The sequence below is a fragment of the Typopeltis vanoorti genome, chromosome 4, assembly GCF_054136105.1.
Source record: "Typopeltis vanoorti isolate ZY-2024b chromosome 4, IOZ_Tvanoo_1.0, whole genome shotgun sequence".
Classification (NCBI taxonomy): Eukaryota; Metazoa; Arthropoda; class Arachnida; order Uropygi; family Thelyphonidae; genus Typopeltis; species Typopeltis vanoorti.
Window position 1 is genome coordinate 98,934,882 of NC_143552.1, and position 14,338 is coordinate 98,949,219.

Here is a 14,338-nt window from a genome sequence, read left to right on the forward strand (position 1 = left end):
TATTCCTCCTTACTTACAAATTTAATTAAAACTGAAATTATAGTATTTTATTTATCATTATTTTGTATTATTTTTAATTCGCTTTAAGTATATTGCTATTGTTTATTTATTTTTCTTAAAATTGTCAAATCAGTAATTTTCTTATAAGTCAGGGTAAATGAATTAATTTCGATCAGTGGAAGTCAAACAGTGAGCTGAGTGAATACAATTATAAGCAAAGTGTAAAAACTCGATTGCAGCTTAAATATTAAATATTACAAAGCACATTTCATCGATTTTTTACTTAGGGTAAGTCCCATGTGAATATTGTATAAAAAATAAACTTTCTTTGTCTCGGTATAGCTTGTATTAGATGTTTTTGTAAATAACTCTTTTGAAGCTAACTGTATATACTGCTTTAATAAGAATATGTTAGAGTATTAAAAACAAAGGTAATGTTTTTGTCGCCGAAGCTGTACATGGCGGCATTAGAAAGATTGTTATGCATGAGAAAGGCTTGCAGGCTCTAAGTGTAAATATCTCCGAAGTCAGTCAGAAAGAGTTCAAACAACTTTTCGATGGCTGACAACTTACAATCAAAAGAAAGTGGAGGAGAACAAAAGGCGTGCCGAACTTGAAACTTAAGATGAAAGACTCATACCGATTCTTTGGGGATTGGCAAACTTCATGCGAGGTCACAGAGGAGGCCTAATAAAAAGGGACTGGAACAAGAGCAAGCAGAAGGGGTGTTCCAGAATTACTGTCAAAGAAAAGTCTGCCCGGTCCAGAGTCACTGTCAGAGAGACTGCCCGGATCCACGGTGCTTGAGAGAGGAGTTTCGGGCTTCCAGAAAGGAGCTTCTCGGTTCGAGACATCGCTAGAGAGAGACTACTTCTAGGACACAGACAAGGTTTCAAATTGTCGAAAGGAAGAGTTCCAATTGCTGGAGAAAAGTTTCCAGGCCAGGTTAATGTCAGACATTCACCAGTGTGTTGCATTTTCATTACAATTTGATGAATCAAACGACTTCACTTATATTGCTCAGTTAATGGTATTTCAAGATTATTCAAGTAAAGAAGAACTTTTGAAAATTATACCCTTATTCGGGAGGACTAGGGGAGAAGACATTTTTTCGGCATTTGTGAAACAACACAAACTTCTGCTTTTTAAACTTGTGTCTATTACTACTGATGGTGCTCCTGCAATGATAGGTAATAAATCAAGCTTCATTTCATTATGTAAAAATGATGACAAATATCCAGATTTTTTAATGTACCACTGTATTATTCATCAACAAGTACTGTGTAGTAAAAGAGTTTTTAAAAGTTTTTAAACACAAAAGAAATTGTAAATTCTGTTTGAGGAAAAGCCCTGCAATGGTGGTTATTTAAATTACAGGCAGAGGATAATAGGGAACTTCTGTTGTACAATAATGTTCGCTGGCTCAGCAGAAGCAACTTTTTAGAAAGATTTCTTGTATTAATTAATGATATAAAAATTTTTCTTTATGAAAAAGGAGATATTTATCCACAATTGAGTGATAAAAGATGGTTGTTACATTTATCATTTTTAGTAGATTTCTGTACGAAATTAAGCAATTTAAATTTAGAGTTACAAGGTGGAGATAAAAATTTAATTGTCATGTTAAGTTCAATAAAAACTTTCCAACAATACTTACTTTTATTAAAGAAAAATATAAATGACTGCGAATTTAGACATCTCCCATATTTATTAAAATTTTTTGAACAAAATCAAGAAATGCTTTGCTATGATTTAAAAGAATTTATTCTTGAAATAGAATTAGTTGAGGAAGAAATAAATTCAAGATTTAAAGATTTTAATAAAACTGAAGTGATTGTATCTTTTATCAATAATCCATTTCAAGAAAACTTGAACATCACAGAAATTTCAAATAAAATTAGTGGGCTGTTTGATATAAACCAAGCTGAAGTAGAACTTGAGATAATAAACATTCAGAATAGTTTACATTTAAAATCAATAAACAATGAAGTCATTTGGAAGTATGCGTATGAAAAATTCTGTCGTGTTTTGGATCGACATACTTGTCAGACTCCGCTTTTTCAAATATGACCGTCATAAAAAACCAATTAAGAAACCAAATTACAAATGATCATTTGGATGATTATCTGCGATTGGCCACTTCTTCATATCAACTCGACTATGAAAATATTGCGAGGTCCAAACAATGCCAAATTTCACGTTAACTTTATTATTTTTTTTTTTTAATGAACCAGCATTTCCTGTAACTTGTGAATTTGTAACCAATCTGTTGTTTTTTCCAACTTTGGTTTTCCAAAATAGAGAAATAAATATTTTATTCCAACATATTTGTTATTTTTTTGTTGTATTAAAATAATTAAAAGTGATAATAAATTTTTAAATACTCAAAGTTTTTAGTTGTGCATTTTTTTTTTTTATTAGTTTATTTTTAGTTGTTTATTTGTGCATAATGAGATATCAAGTTGGGGGAACGTAATCTATATAAAGAGAGTAGATCGGCGAATAATGTTTTATAGAAAAGTAGCTCGTGTAGTAAAAAAGGTTGAACACCACTGATATATATATCTATAATGCAAGATAAGCGCCATCTATTCTATATTCTTAGTTATTACTCTATTAGGAAATGAAGACATCTTTCTTGGATATGGTAGATCTGACCATTGATGAAACAATTACACTGATGGTTAGAGAATTGTTTCATATATGATAAGAGGGAAAAGAATCATGGGTATCAACCTTGATATTATGATGATATCTAAAGGTCGAGTGGGAGTGTGGTGAGCAGAAAAAAAAAAAAGTGAAAATCAGTTTTTTAATTTTTTTTTTAATAGAAAGTTATATGCAATTAGTATAGGTAGTAGTGGTGATGAGTGAATTTAATTATTATTATTGCATTAAGTATATGCACTATCTATAATGGATTCTGGGATTTTGTGGAGATGTTTTAATAGTCATGAAGTTTATTTTAAAGAAAGTTTTATAAATGTTCTTCAATTTGTCATTTTGTTATTATGCATTTTTGTTATTAGAATATTTTATGTACAACTCTTGTGCACACACTTATATTTTTTCTTTGTATTTTCATTAATTTATTTGATATTCAGAGCATATATGAACCAGGAAAGAGACATTGGTTGAAAATGAAAAAAGATTATCTTAAACAAGGAGCCCTGGCTGATTCTGCAGACCTTGTGGTTTTGGGAGCTTATTTTGGTACTGGACACAAAGGTAAATTATTTATTGTGTGTATTTATTAAAAAAAAAAAAAAAACCTACTATGCAACATTATTAGTACCCATTGCATTAATAATATCCAAACCTTTCAAACAAATTAGATTTTGATTTGCATCAACCCTAATAACTCTAGTTTCTCTGTCTTTGCATTTTAGCACTTGCTTAGTGACCATTGTTTTCTTGAGGCATCTAACTCCCATTTCATTTAAGTACAATTCAACAACATTATTTAAGTCTTTAGGTCTGTCAAATTCAGTCCATCAGTCTATACTATTCCTTCTGCTCAATGCATGCATTGATTTATTTGCAGTTATTGTCTTCCTCTCAACTTGCCTCTAACTAGAGAGAGAGAGAGAGTAAAGACTTAAAGTCTTTACTCTCTCCCTCTGTCTTCTATTTCGCTTCTTCTACTAACTCTTTCATATCTTCTCTCATACAATATTTTTGACCTTTAAGTCATTAGCGTCAGCCAAAATAATTCAATTCTTACCTTTTGTGCATCCTGATAGCTTTTCTAATGTTATTAATTTTTGCACGAGAGAAGTAACATTTAGTCACACTTTTATTATGTACACCTCTTATAGAATGAAAACATTTTTTTCCTTATTTACCACACTATGATAGAGGCGAACTGAGGAGGAGGACATTGCTAGCTAATGAGTCTATATGTATGCTGCAGTTTCTACTTACTAATGCCAGAAGTATCAGGAACAAGGGGGGGGTTGCATTGATTAGTGCAATCTCACTGAAAGTAATAGGCATTAGTGAGACTTCGTTAACAGCAGATGATGTAGATACAGCGATAAAATGTGAAGGGTTTAATATTTTCAGGGAAGATAGGATGGGGGGGTGGTACTGCTGATGATAGTGGATATATTATTTATGCCAAAAAAGGATAGGAGATAGGCAGGAGGGCTGCTGTTCATTTGAAGCAGTCTGGTGTGAGATTAAGGCCAGTAGGACAAAATATACAGTTGTTATTGCTATAGGCCAGGGAGTGCCATGGATGACTTGGAAGGCATGCACTGCCAAATTAGTACGATGAGTATACATCGAGTAATTATTATGGGAACTTCAACTATGGATAGACTGGAAGGAAGAAAGATCACATGGCAGGAAGGAAATGGAATTTATACACCTACTGAGAGATAATTATGGGGAACAGCATGTGATGGAGGGGGAGGGACTTGGGGGTGTGAGAGCATTGGACCTGGTCATAGGATCAGAAGAACTATCCATAACCAAGGTGACTGGCAGTGCCTCTGACTAGCTCTTTAAGTCTCAGAGCTGGTAGAGTTCCAAGGGAATGGAAATGAAGCAAAATAATTCTCTTGCATAAGGGAGGTTCTAAGACTGAAGTAGCAAATCACAGACCCATCAGTATCTCAGGTATGGTGGTAAAAGTACTGGAAAAATTGGTCAAAACGGAATTCAAGAATGGGTGGATTAAAATATGAGGTGCAACATGCCTTTGTGAAGGGCTGGTCATGCCTTAGTAATTTACTATTTTTTTATAATAGAGTAACACCAGAGTTGAATAAAGGAAATGGCTACATGATGATTCTGCTGGATTTTGTAAAGGCATTTGACAAAATACTACATGGAACTCTGTTATGCAAATTAGAATAAATGGGAATAGATATGAGACTGGTTAAGTGGATAAGAAGGCTGCTGGTCAGATATCAAAAAGTGGTATGTGAGGGAGCAGAATCAAAGCAAAAACAGGTGATGTGGTTTGCCACAAGATTCAGTTCTGGGATCATTGCTGTTTAATTTGTATAAAATGATAGGAAATAACCTAAAAGGAAATATTTAGTTTGTTTGCTGATATTGCAAAATTAGGTAGAATAGTAGTTAATCAAGGTGATGTGGAGAGCTTGCAGGAAGATTTAAATAGGGTGTCAGTACAGGCAAAAGATAATGGTGTCAGTTTAATGTGTAGGAATGTAAAGTTATGCATTTTGGAAAAAATAGATTACAAGCCATGTATTTCCTACAATACAGTGCCATTGATGGCACTGTATTGCAGGAAATAAATGAAGCTAGAGATTTGGGGTTGTTGGTTGACAGAGATTTAAAAGTTTAGAGAACATATTGCTAAGGCTATTAAGCAAGCCCATAAGATTACTTGACTATTGAAGAACAGATATTAACACATAGAGATAAGGAAGTTGTTATTCCTCTCTATAAGGCCTTGATACATCCACATTTGGATTACTGTGCTCAAGTCTGGTCTCCTGGGTTTATTGGTGATGAGGAAGTGGTGGAGAAGATTCAGAGGTAGTGAACAAGATGGTGAGTCTGTGAAATGTTCTCTATGATTGAGTGTGTATGAATTGCAGAAGTTGGTTGATAGGAAAAAAAAGGGGATATGATAGAAACATTTAAGTTGCTTAAATAATTTAATAGGATGGGTGCAGGGGAAATGTTTCAACAGTTGGCTGGAGGGGTTAGAACAAGGGGGTCATCCCTGGAACTTGAATAAAGGTGTGGTAAGTAGGGGTGTGAGAACTAGATTTTTTGTCTGGAAAGTTGTGAATGAGTATAATGGCTTGTCAGAGTCTGCTGTGAGTGCTTTGTCTGTTAACGAGTTCAGGGAAAGGTATGATAGATTGTGTAGATAGTTTGGGTCTTCCATAATGAGTCTTCAGACTAGATAGCTGTGCCTGTACAATAATAATAATATTTTCTTTCTCTTGCTTAGTCCTATGTTTCTGTTTCTTACCTTGCACCTGCTGTGTTTTTCTCTTCTCAGCTGTACTATTTGCATGATGTTTTTCCAATTGTTCAACCTCATGTTTTGTAATGTAAAGAATTCCATGTATGTGTACTGTTTCTTTTGGGTGTTCTTTTGTTTCTCCTAACCTCCCACCACTGCACTTTCAAAGCTTTTTTGTCTTTTTATATTCCTGTTATGTTATGATAGGAATATAAAATATATTTATAACATATGTTCGTTTTACACCAAACATTTTTAACTGAACTTGTTAATAAAATGATCATAAAATTCATCATCATCAAATTCCTGACATACCCTCAAGGGGTGTACAGGATATGATAACACTACATGAAAATTTATATCACCACTAACTTCCTCTTGAAATTCCTTTAATTTCTTCTCCTTTAAATTGATTTTCTCCGATCCCACTTTCCCAACAGCGAAATTATCATCCTAGGAGAATTTAATGTCAACAACACCAGCTGGCTTTCCTCCTCCAGTTGTACAGATCTTGCAGGCAGAGATGCTGAAACATTTGCCATCACTAACGACTTTACGCAACTTGTTCAGATGCCAACCAGAATACCAGATTATCCGAACCACTTCCCCAAACACCCTAGATCTCTTCCCTACCAATGATCACTCTAAATATTAATACATAGTGAAAGTAGTGAGCCCCCCCCCCCCCATAATTCTGCTCACAATCTAATACTCATCTCCTCCCCCCATGCAACAATGCTTACACAGACACTCTCATACAAGAGTAGTTTGGCATTATAACAGTGCCAAGTGGGACAGCCTCCGCAACTTCTATGCCACATTCCCATGGTTGGATTATTGCTTCCGGACTTCCAACCCAAACATATTCACCAAACTTATTACGAAAGTAATCCTCGCCGGCATGGAAACATACATTCTACATGCTACTCCAAATTGCATCATTAACTAAATCTTGGTTCTCCAAAAGATGTGCCAAGGCTGTACAAATGAAACACCAGACATACTGTAACTGGCCGAAATCAAGAACCTCATCCTCCTTTAGAGCTTAAACTGAAGCCCAGAATAGATGCAAAAAAAAAAAACAATTAATGCTCTTTCGAACTGTTTTGGAACCCACAGAAAAAGCCAATCTTCTGGCGCTTCACACTTTGCTTACAGTGCATGCATAACTGATGATGATAAATGTCTCCTAACCATTCCAGACACCCAACATACAATGCACCCCCCCCATATCCTTTTGCCAGGATGAGATCAGAAAAATACTGTCCAAATTAGACACAAAAAAGTCTCCTGGCTCTAATGGCATTCACCCAATTGTTCTGAAAGTTTGTGCACCAGAAATTACTCCTATTCTATGTTGTCTATATATATACTCTCTTACTCCACTGGAATCTATCCCACAAACTAGAAATTGGCCTATATTCAACCTATTCCCAAGAAGGATGACAGGTCATTGCTGCCCAACTACCGATCCTGCTTACCTCAGTCCTATGGAAGTTTTTTCACTTGGCTATGTTACTAATTATATATATTGGATTTTATCCTTTATCCAAGTGTAAGCAAACAAAGTTTGCACCTGAAGTACTTTCAGGACTGGGGCAACTTGTGGTAAAGGTGGTATAAGTTCTCATCACTTCTCATAATAAGTTCTCATAAATATGACTTCTCCATTACTTCTACCTTAGTATCACCACCTCTGTGTCTGGTTCCCATTGATGAGATCTCAGTAAAGGTCGAAACTGATCTGGGTAGTGGCCCTCCCCTTAATGCATAGCATTATACATTCCTCAAGGAGACGTGCTTTGCATTATGGGAGATACAAAGGCAAGTAATGAGAACTTATACCACCTTTACCACGAGTTGTCCAGTCCTGAAAGTACTTCAGGCTCAAAACTTTGTTTGCTTACACTTGGATAAAGGATAAAAACCAATATATAATTAGTTACCTCAGTCCTGTCTAAAGTAATGGAAAAAATCATCAATTCCCACTTCTACACTACCTTGAAGACACCCACCTAATAAACAACCACCATATGGATTCCGTTGCTGCCCATCAACAGGAAATCTGCTTACATATGTCACCCATCTCTGGACAAATGCCATGGAGAAGTTTGGCGAATCTCGAGTGGTTGCACTTGATATCTCCAAAGCCTTTGACCGGGTCTGGCACAAAGGCTTACTAAGCAAACTACCATCAATTGGTTTGTCCCAGGACTTCTGTAGTTGGATTGCCAGCTTTCTGTCTGGACACATGCACACTGAGTGTGATGGTAGATGGTTCCCTATTCTCTCACCATTCAACTAATGCTGGGGTTCCACAAAGTTTTTTTCCTCTCATCACCCCTCCCCCCCCTCTTCCTGCTATATATATCAATGACCTACTTCAGTTGACCTCAAACCCAATACACAGTTTTGCAGATGACAGCACATTACACTCCTTGCTTTCATTTGATAAACCCCTACCCCTACACAACTCACCTCAACCTACAGAGCATCAACCACCACCACCACCACCCTCAATTCCGATCTCCAAGCCATCCTACAATGGGGTTTGGATAACCTCATCAATTTCAGTGCTAATAAAACCCAGTACTGTCCTATTATTATGTCCTATTGGCATAAAAAAGAACCATTTTTTCCCAATATTCTTTTTGATGATATCCAAATTTCCAGACAGATTGAGATTTCCCTTCTTGGAATTACCCTCACATCAAACCTCTCCTGGCATAAATACATTACAACCATTGCATCCTCAGTTTCAAAAAAAACTAGGATTTCTCTTTCACTCAAGACGTTACTTCACCCCTGAACAGCTGTTAACATTATAAAATTATAAATTCGTCCAGCTATTGACTTCTGCTCCTGCATTTGGGGTGTAGCTCCTAACAGCTCCCTCAAAATGCTTGACTCAATACAGAGGAGAGCAATTACACTTATTAATGACCCATCTCTTACCAACTAACCCGCCCCCACACACTTTTGCACAGACATTTGGTTTCTGCAATATATATATTCTACAAATATCACCATCCAAAATGCTCACCTGAAATAACATCAATAATTCCTCTACTCAGTACTAAGGTCGTTGGAACATGTGCAACTGCTGCTCAACATCCCGTCACAGTACACCTAGAAACAAAGTTTCTAGGTGTACTGTGAAGTTTCTTAATACTGAACAAGTTTCTTTTCCTACTCCTTCATCCCTACAACTGTGGTACTGTGGAACAGTCTCCCCCCCCCCCTCCCACTTGCTGTATTTTCGAAGGAATACAACTTACAGTCACTTATATCAAATGTAAACAAGTTCCTCCTTTCTCAACCCATTACTTATACAGGTACTTCCATGGTCACTGCTCTAATGAATTGACAAACATCATTACTCCACTTACTGTTGGGGTCTATTAAAACAAGAGCAGAAGCTACCCAACATCTCTTTTTCAGTAGTACTGCAAATGCATCGGACCTGGTTTTCCTCTTTCTCATTTATTCCATCTACTCTGTTGGAGAATCTTTCCTCATAATGTATTTCCCAACAACTTCAATGTCCAGCTCTTTAAGAAAAATGTCAATAGATTTCTTCTTTATCAATCCTTATCCACAACTCACACATGGCACTGATGTGTATTCTCATTAATTTAAAGGAAAAAATGGGATCAGTTACCTTATAATAGTATCTACACATTTTCTATGTAAATTGTGACAATGTATATAAAAAGGCTTGCTAAAATGAGCTACAATCATTAACTATCAAAAACTGAATGCATTTAAAAACAGAATGAGTTGCTTTCCACATGTTTTTATGATTGTTCCATATCAGAATAGCATAGTGATCTAGAATTCATCTAGTGTCTAATTTTTTCTCATACACTAAGGCATCTCATGCATTCCAAAGCAGAAACCATCATCATCATCAAATTCCTGATATGATAGTACTATATGAAAAATTTATATCATTACTAGCTTCCTATCTGCAATTTTCCTACAAATCAGTCTGTTACCTGTCAAGACTCCAACATTATCAGGTCATGTATTTCTGTCTTCTAAGCCACTTTTTACTGTTGTTTATCAATCCACCTATATCCTAGTTGGCAGGAAAAGGACCCATAGGAAGACTTTCCTCTGGGTCCTTTTCCTACCAACTTGACAGAGAACACTTGTTTTTGCTAATCTTTCTTCTCTCATTCTGCTTAAGTGACCATATCACCTGAGATTAGCTCTGCTAATGCATTCCTGGATGCTGACAATATCAAGTTCTTTCCTAATATTCTCGTTTTTAATATGATATTGCCATTGATGCCATTTGTTCACCCCCCCCCCCCCCAATCTTTCTCAGGACTCTCATATCTGTGGTCTCTAGTCTTTGGTCAAGTGTTCGATTTCTATCCCAGCTCTCAGATCCATAAGTTAAAATTGGCTTGAATTTTGTCTTGTATACAGCTAATTTAGTGTTTTGACTAATTTCTCTCTTATTCCATATAAATTTATCCAATTGACTTCCTGTCATACTAGCTTTGTTGATTCTATTGTCTATTTCCATATTTAAATTACCATCTTCACTAAAAATTGTGCCACTTAGCTAGCTAAAAAAATACCACTTTGCTTCATAATGTGATCCATATAGATAATGAATAACAGAGGGGATAATGTACATTCTTGTCTGACACCAGATTTAACTATCTTCCTGTACTCTCTTCAGTTCTAACTGCTGACTTACAACTCAAATAAAACCAAAGTGTTGCTTGATATAATGCCACCATTGACACCATACAACTGTAGCACTTTAAACAGCTTCTCTCTCTTGGCACTTGTCATATGCCTTTTCCAGATCTACAGAGCTGAAATACAGATCTTTGTTATATTCCCATGATTTCTCAACTGTTTGTCGTAAAGTGAAAATCTGATCCTGATAGCCTCTTTTTTTGTGGCATGAATACAGCTTGTTCTTCACCAAGCTTCCCTTCCACAATTCTTCCCAAACGTTTCTCAAGTTATACTAGCATAAATCTTACCAGGAACACTCAGTAGAGAAATACCTTTGTAATTCTCACATTCGGTGGTAATATGAAAGCTCTACTGCAATCATCTAGAATTCATTCCTCTGTTCCAGCCTTCTGAAGTAAGCTGTGCAGCCACTGTAAGATTTTTATATCTCAATACTTGAGCATTTCTGGTGGAATATCATCTACTTCAGCTGCCTTTCACACATTCCAGGCTTTGATGGCTGAGATTAACATCTCCAATTTTGATATCAGGTTTAATACCACTTTCCTTCATAATGTGATCCATATAGATAATGAATAACAGAGGGGATAATGTACATCCTTGTCTCACAATATTAACATTAAACCATCTTCCTGTACTTCCTTGAATTCTAACTGATGACTTACAACTCAAATAAAGACTAAGTATTGCTTGATATAATGCTGCCACTGACACCATACAATAAGTGGTAATATGAAATTTGCCTGGAACTTTTTTATATGCTTTTTACTTTTCTTTCACTGCCTCTTTAACTTCCTGTGTCCACCATAGAGTTCTGATTTTTCTGTCCTTGCACACAACCTCACCACATGTCTCTCTGCCTAAAGCAATCAATGTTTTCTACAGGACTTGCCACTGAATCTCCAAGGTTTGGTTCCTATTCTCACACTCTTTCATTTTTTCTTGAATAATGTTTGTGTATTTTAGTCTTGTTCACATCTGAGAGCTGCTCAACTATCATTTGCCTTAATACTTTCTTACATGTTCTTCTTTTCAATATGAAATTCAATTTTATCCTACTCAATACTAAATGGTGATCAGTTCCAATTTCAAATCCTCTATATACTTTGGTGTCCTGCACCAGAGAGAAAACATCACTATCAACAATAACATAGTAAATGAGACTTTTCTTATTCCTTGCCTCTTCTGTCCATGTGAATTTGTGCACATTTTTATGTTGGAACATGGTGTTAGTAATAACCAGTCCATGACCTGAGCAGAAATCCAACAGGTATTTGCCATTATTATTGGCTTTGCTCTTTTCTCCAAATTTTCCCCAAATATTTTTGTATGTCTGACAATCATTTCCTACTCTGCTATTTAGATCCCCAACAAGGACTGACTTTTCCTTTTTCATTGTGTCAGTTCTTTCTCTAAAGCCTCAGAAAATTCCTCACTTCTACCTTAGTAGAACCTTCTGTGGACCATAAGCAAATAAGTCTCATTGTCCAGTTCTCCATTCTGATATTTGCCCGCATCATGACTTGATATTGCCTGCTGTTCAAGAATATTAGCCTTGTATTTAGTGTTGCATACTATAGCTACTTCTTCTTTTCCTTGATTTTCATTGCCTGAATATAACATTTTGTATTTATTACTCAGAAAGATCTCACAAGTTTTTGTCTTTTTTTTTGTTTCAGTCATTCCTATTATATTGATCTGCTACTTATCCAATTCCTCGGCTAGTTCCATTTCTTTGCTATTCAGGCTTCTTATGTTGATAGTACCAATCTTGAACCTTGGTGATGTTGAGTTAGGATGTGTTTCAGGATTTGTTCCAGTAACTGAGTTTTCGCTGTTCATTGTGGTTCCCTGTGAAAACAACGGGGGTCCCTTGTTTAACCAGGTGTCTCCCCAGCTGGCCTGAAATTCTGTCATGTTGTACCATCATTTTATTTGTACTTAAGCCAATAAGAATACAATTTGGTTAGCTATATCCCAAATTGGCAACCCATTTTCATTCATTAAGTATCCAGCTAGATACCTAACAGGGTACATCATGAGAAGGTGAGGATTGGACATTAGGTCAAAAGCCCTGGTTCGTTCTCTGCATTCCTTTAAAAGCTTTGTGGAGATCACCTTTCATTTATACAGCTTTTACCCTTAAGCACCCTAATCATAAAATTATTGTACTATATTGAATGAGGAGGGAAAAAAATCGAATCAGTAATACATTTATTTGAAAATAAAGTGATCATCAAAAGCAAAATAGCAGAGAGAAACTGAAGAGAAGCCTACATTATTTACATTTTGGATTCTCCTGTAATGGCTTTATATAAACCTGCAGATTGGTGTTATATAAAATTTTCTTCTAGAATTTTTCAGTATTCCACACAAGTTTTTAAATAGTATCATTTTAATATTTTTTTTTATTTGTTTATTGTTTTAAATACCTCTCATCTATGAAAAGGTGAAGCCTTAAGTTGACAGTACCATTAATGGGCTAAGGGTTTTATTTTATTTTATTTTTATTATTTAATTTTATATCATAATCACATTCTGCATATGTATCTGTAAGGGGATATACAGTACCATCATAGTATCCTGTTTACAGTTGCATTATTATTAATATCCACTGAAATACATTTTAATTAGTTAGACTTTTGTCAGATCTTTATATGGTCACATCTAATATTTTGATTTTCAGCACTGCTGTCTGCATCAGTACACATATATTTTGATTATCCTCTTGTCTTTTCATGCCATTTTATAAATCAAACACCTATTTTGTTAGCTTTACTTTTCCCTTTCTTTTTGTTTAAACTAATCCATCTTCGATCAGCTCTGCTTGCACATTCTTCAATGCTAACAACAAGTTCCTTCCTAATATCTTCATTTTTCATGTAATTCTGCCATTGATGCCATATTTGGTCTTGAGTCTTTGATGAACAGTTTTAATTTTAACCTAGTTCTTAGCTCCATAAATTAAAATTGGTTTGAAGATTGTTTTGTATACAATTGTACTTTGACTAAGTTCTTCTAATTTATATCAATTTATTCAACTGGCTCTCCAACCAACCTTATTACAAAAATAGCAACTGTTTTGCTATGAAAACTAGCAAAAAATCTTACTATCTTCTAAAAATTGGAACTAGATGGTTGAAGTATTTTGTATTTTATATATTTGGTTTAATCCTTTTTCCAAGTGTAAGCAAACAAAGTTTGTGCCTGAAATATTTTCAGGACTGGGGCAACTCGTGGTAAAGGTGGAATTAGTTCTGATCAGTTGCTTTAGTATCTCCCATAATGCAAATCACATCTCCTTGTGGACATGTATAATGCTATGCATTAAGGGAAGATGTGCAAGGAGATGTGCTTTGCATTATGGGAGATACTAAGGCAAGTGATCAAAACTTATTCCAATTTTACCACAAGTTGCCCCAATCCTTCAAATACTTCAGGTGCAAACTTTGTTTGCTTACACTTGGAAAAAGGATTAAACCAAATATATAATTGGTAGCATAGCCAAGTAAAAAAACTTCCATCAACTATTTTGCTTTTTCTGTAGGTTATCCACTGATAATGTAGTTGTTTTTGTTATCCTGTCTGTTTTCATCTTTTTATTACTGATTTTCTCCAAACTGGTTACAGCAGTTATTCAGTTTACAGAGTCTATAAATCTTA

The 14,338-nt window shown here is 35.3% G+C and overlaps 1 protein-coding gene across 4 annotated transcripts in view; it reads left to right on the forward strand.

Moving 5' to 3' along the window:
- The window catches only part of LOC150107542 (DNA ligase 3-like), a 505,727-nt gene that overhangs the window by 307,867 nt on the left and 183,522 nt on the right, over positions 1–14,338 (forward strand). For all 4 annotated transcript variants that reach the window (XM_090391370.1, XM_090391373.1, XM_090391372.1 and 1 more), the window contains one exon: positions 3,105–3,228. In XM_090391370.1, coding sequence (XP_090247496.1) covers positions 3,105–3,228 — 124 coding nt within the window. The remainder of the gene's footprint in view (positions 1–3,104; positions 3,229–14,338) is intronic.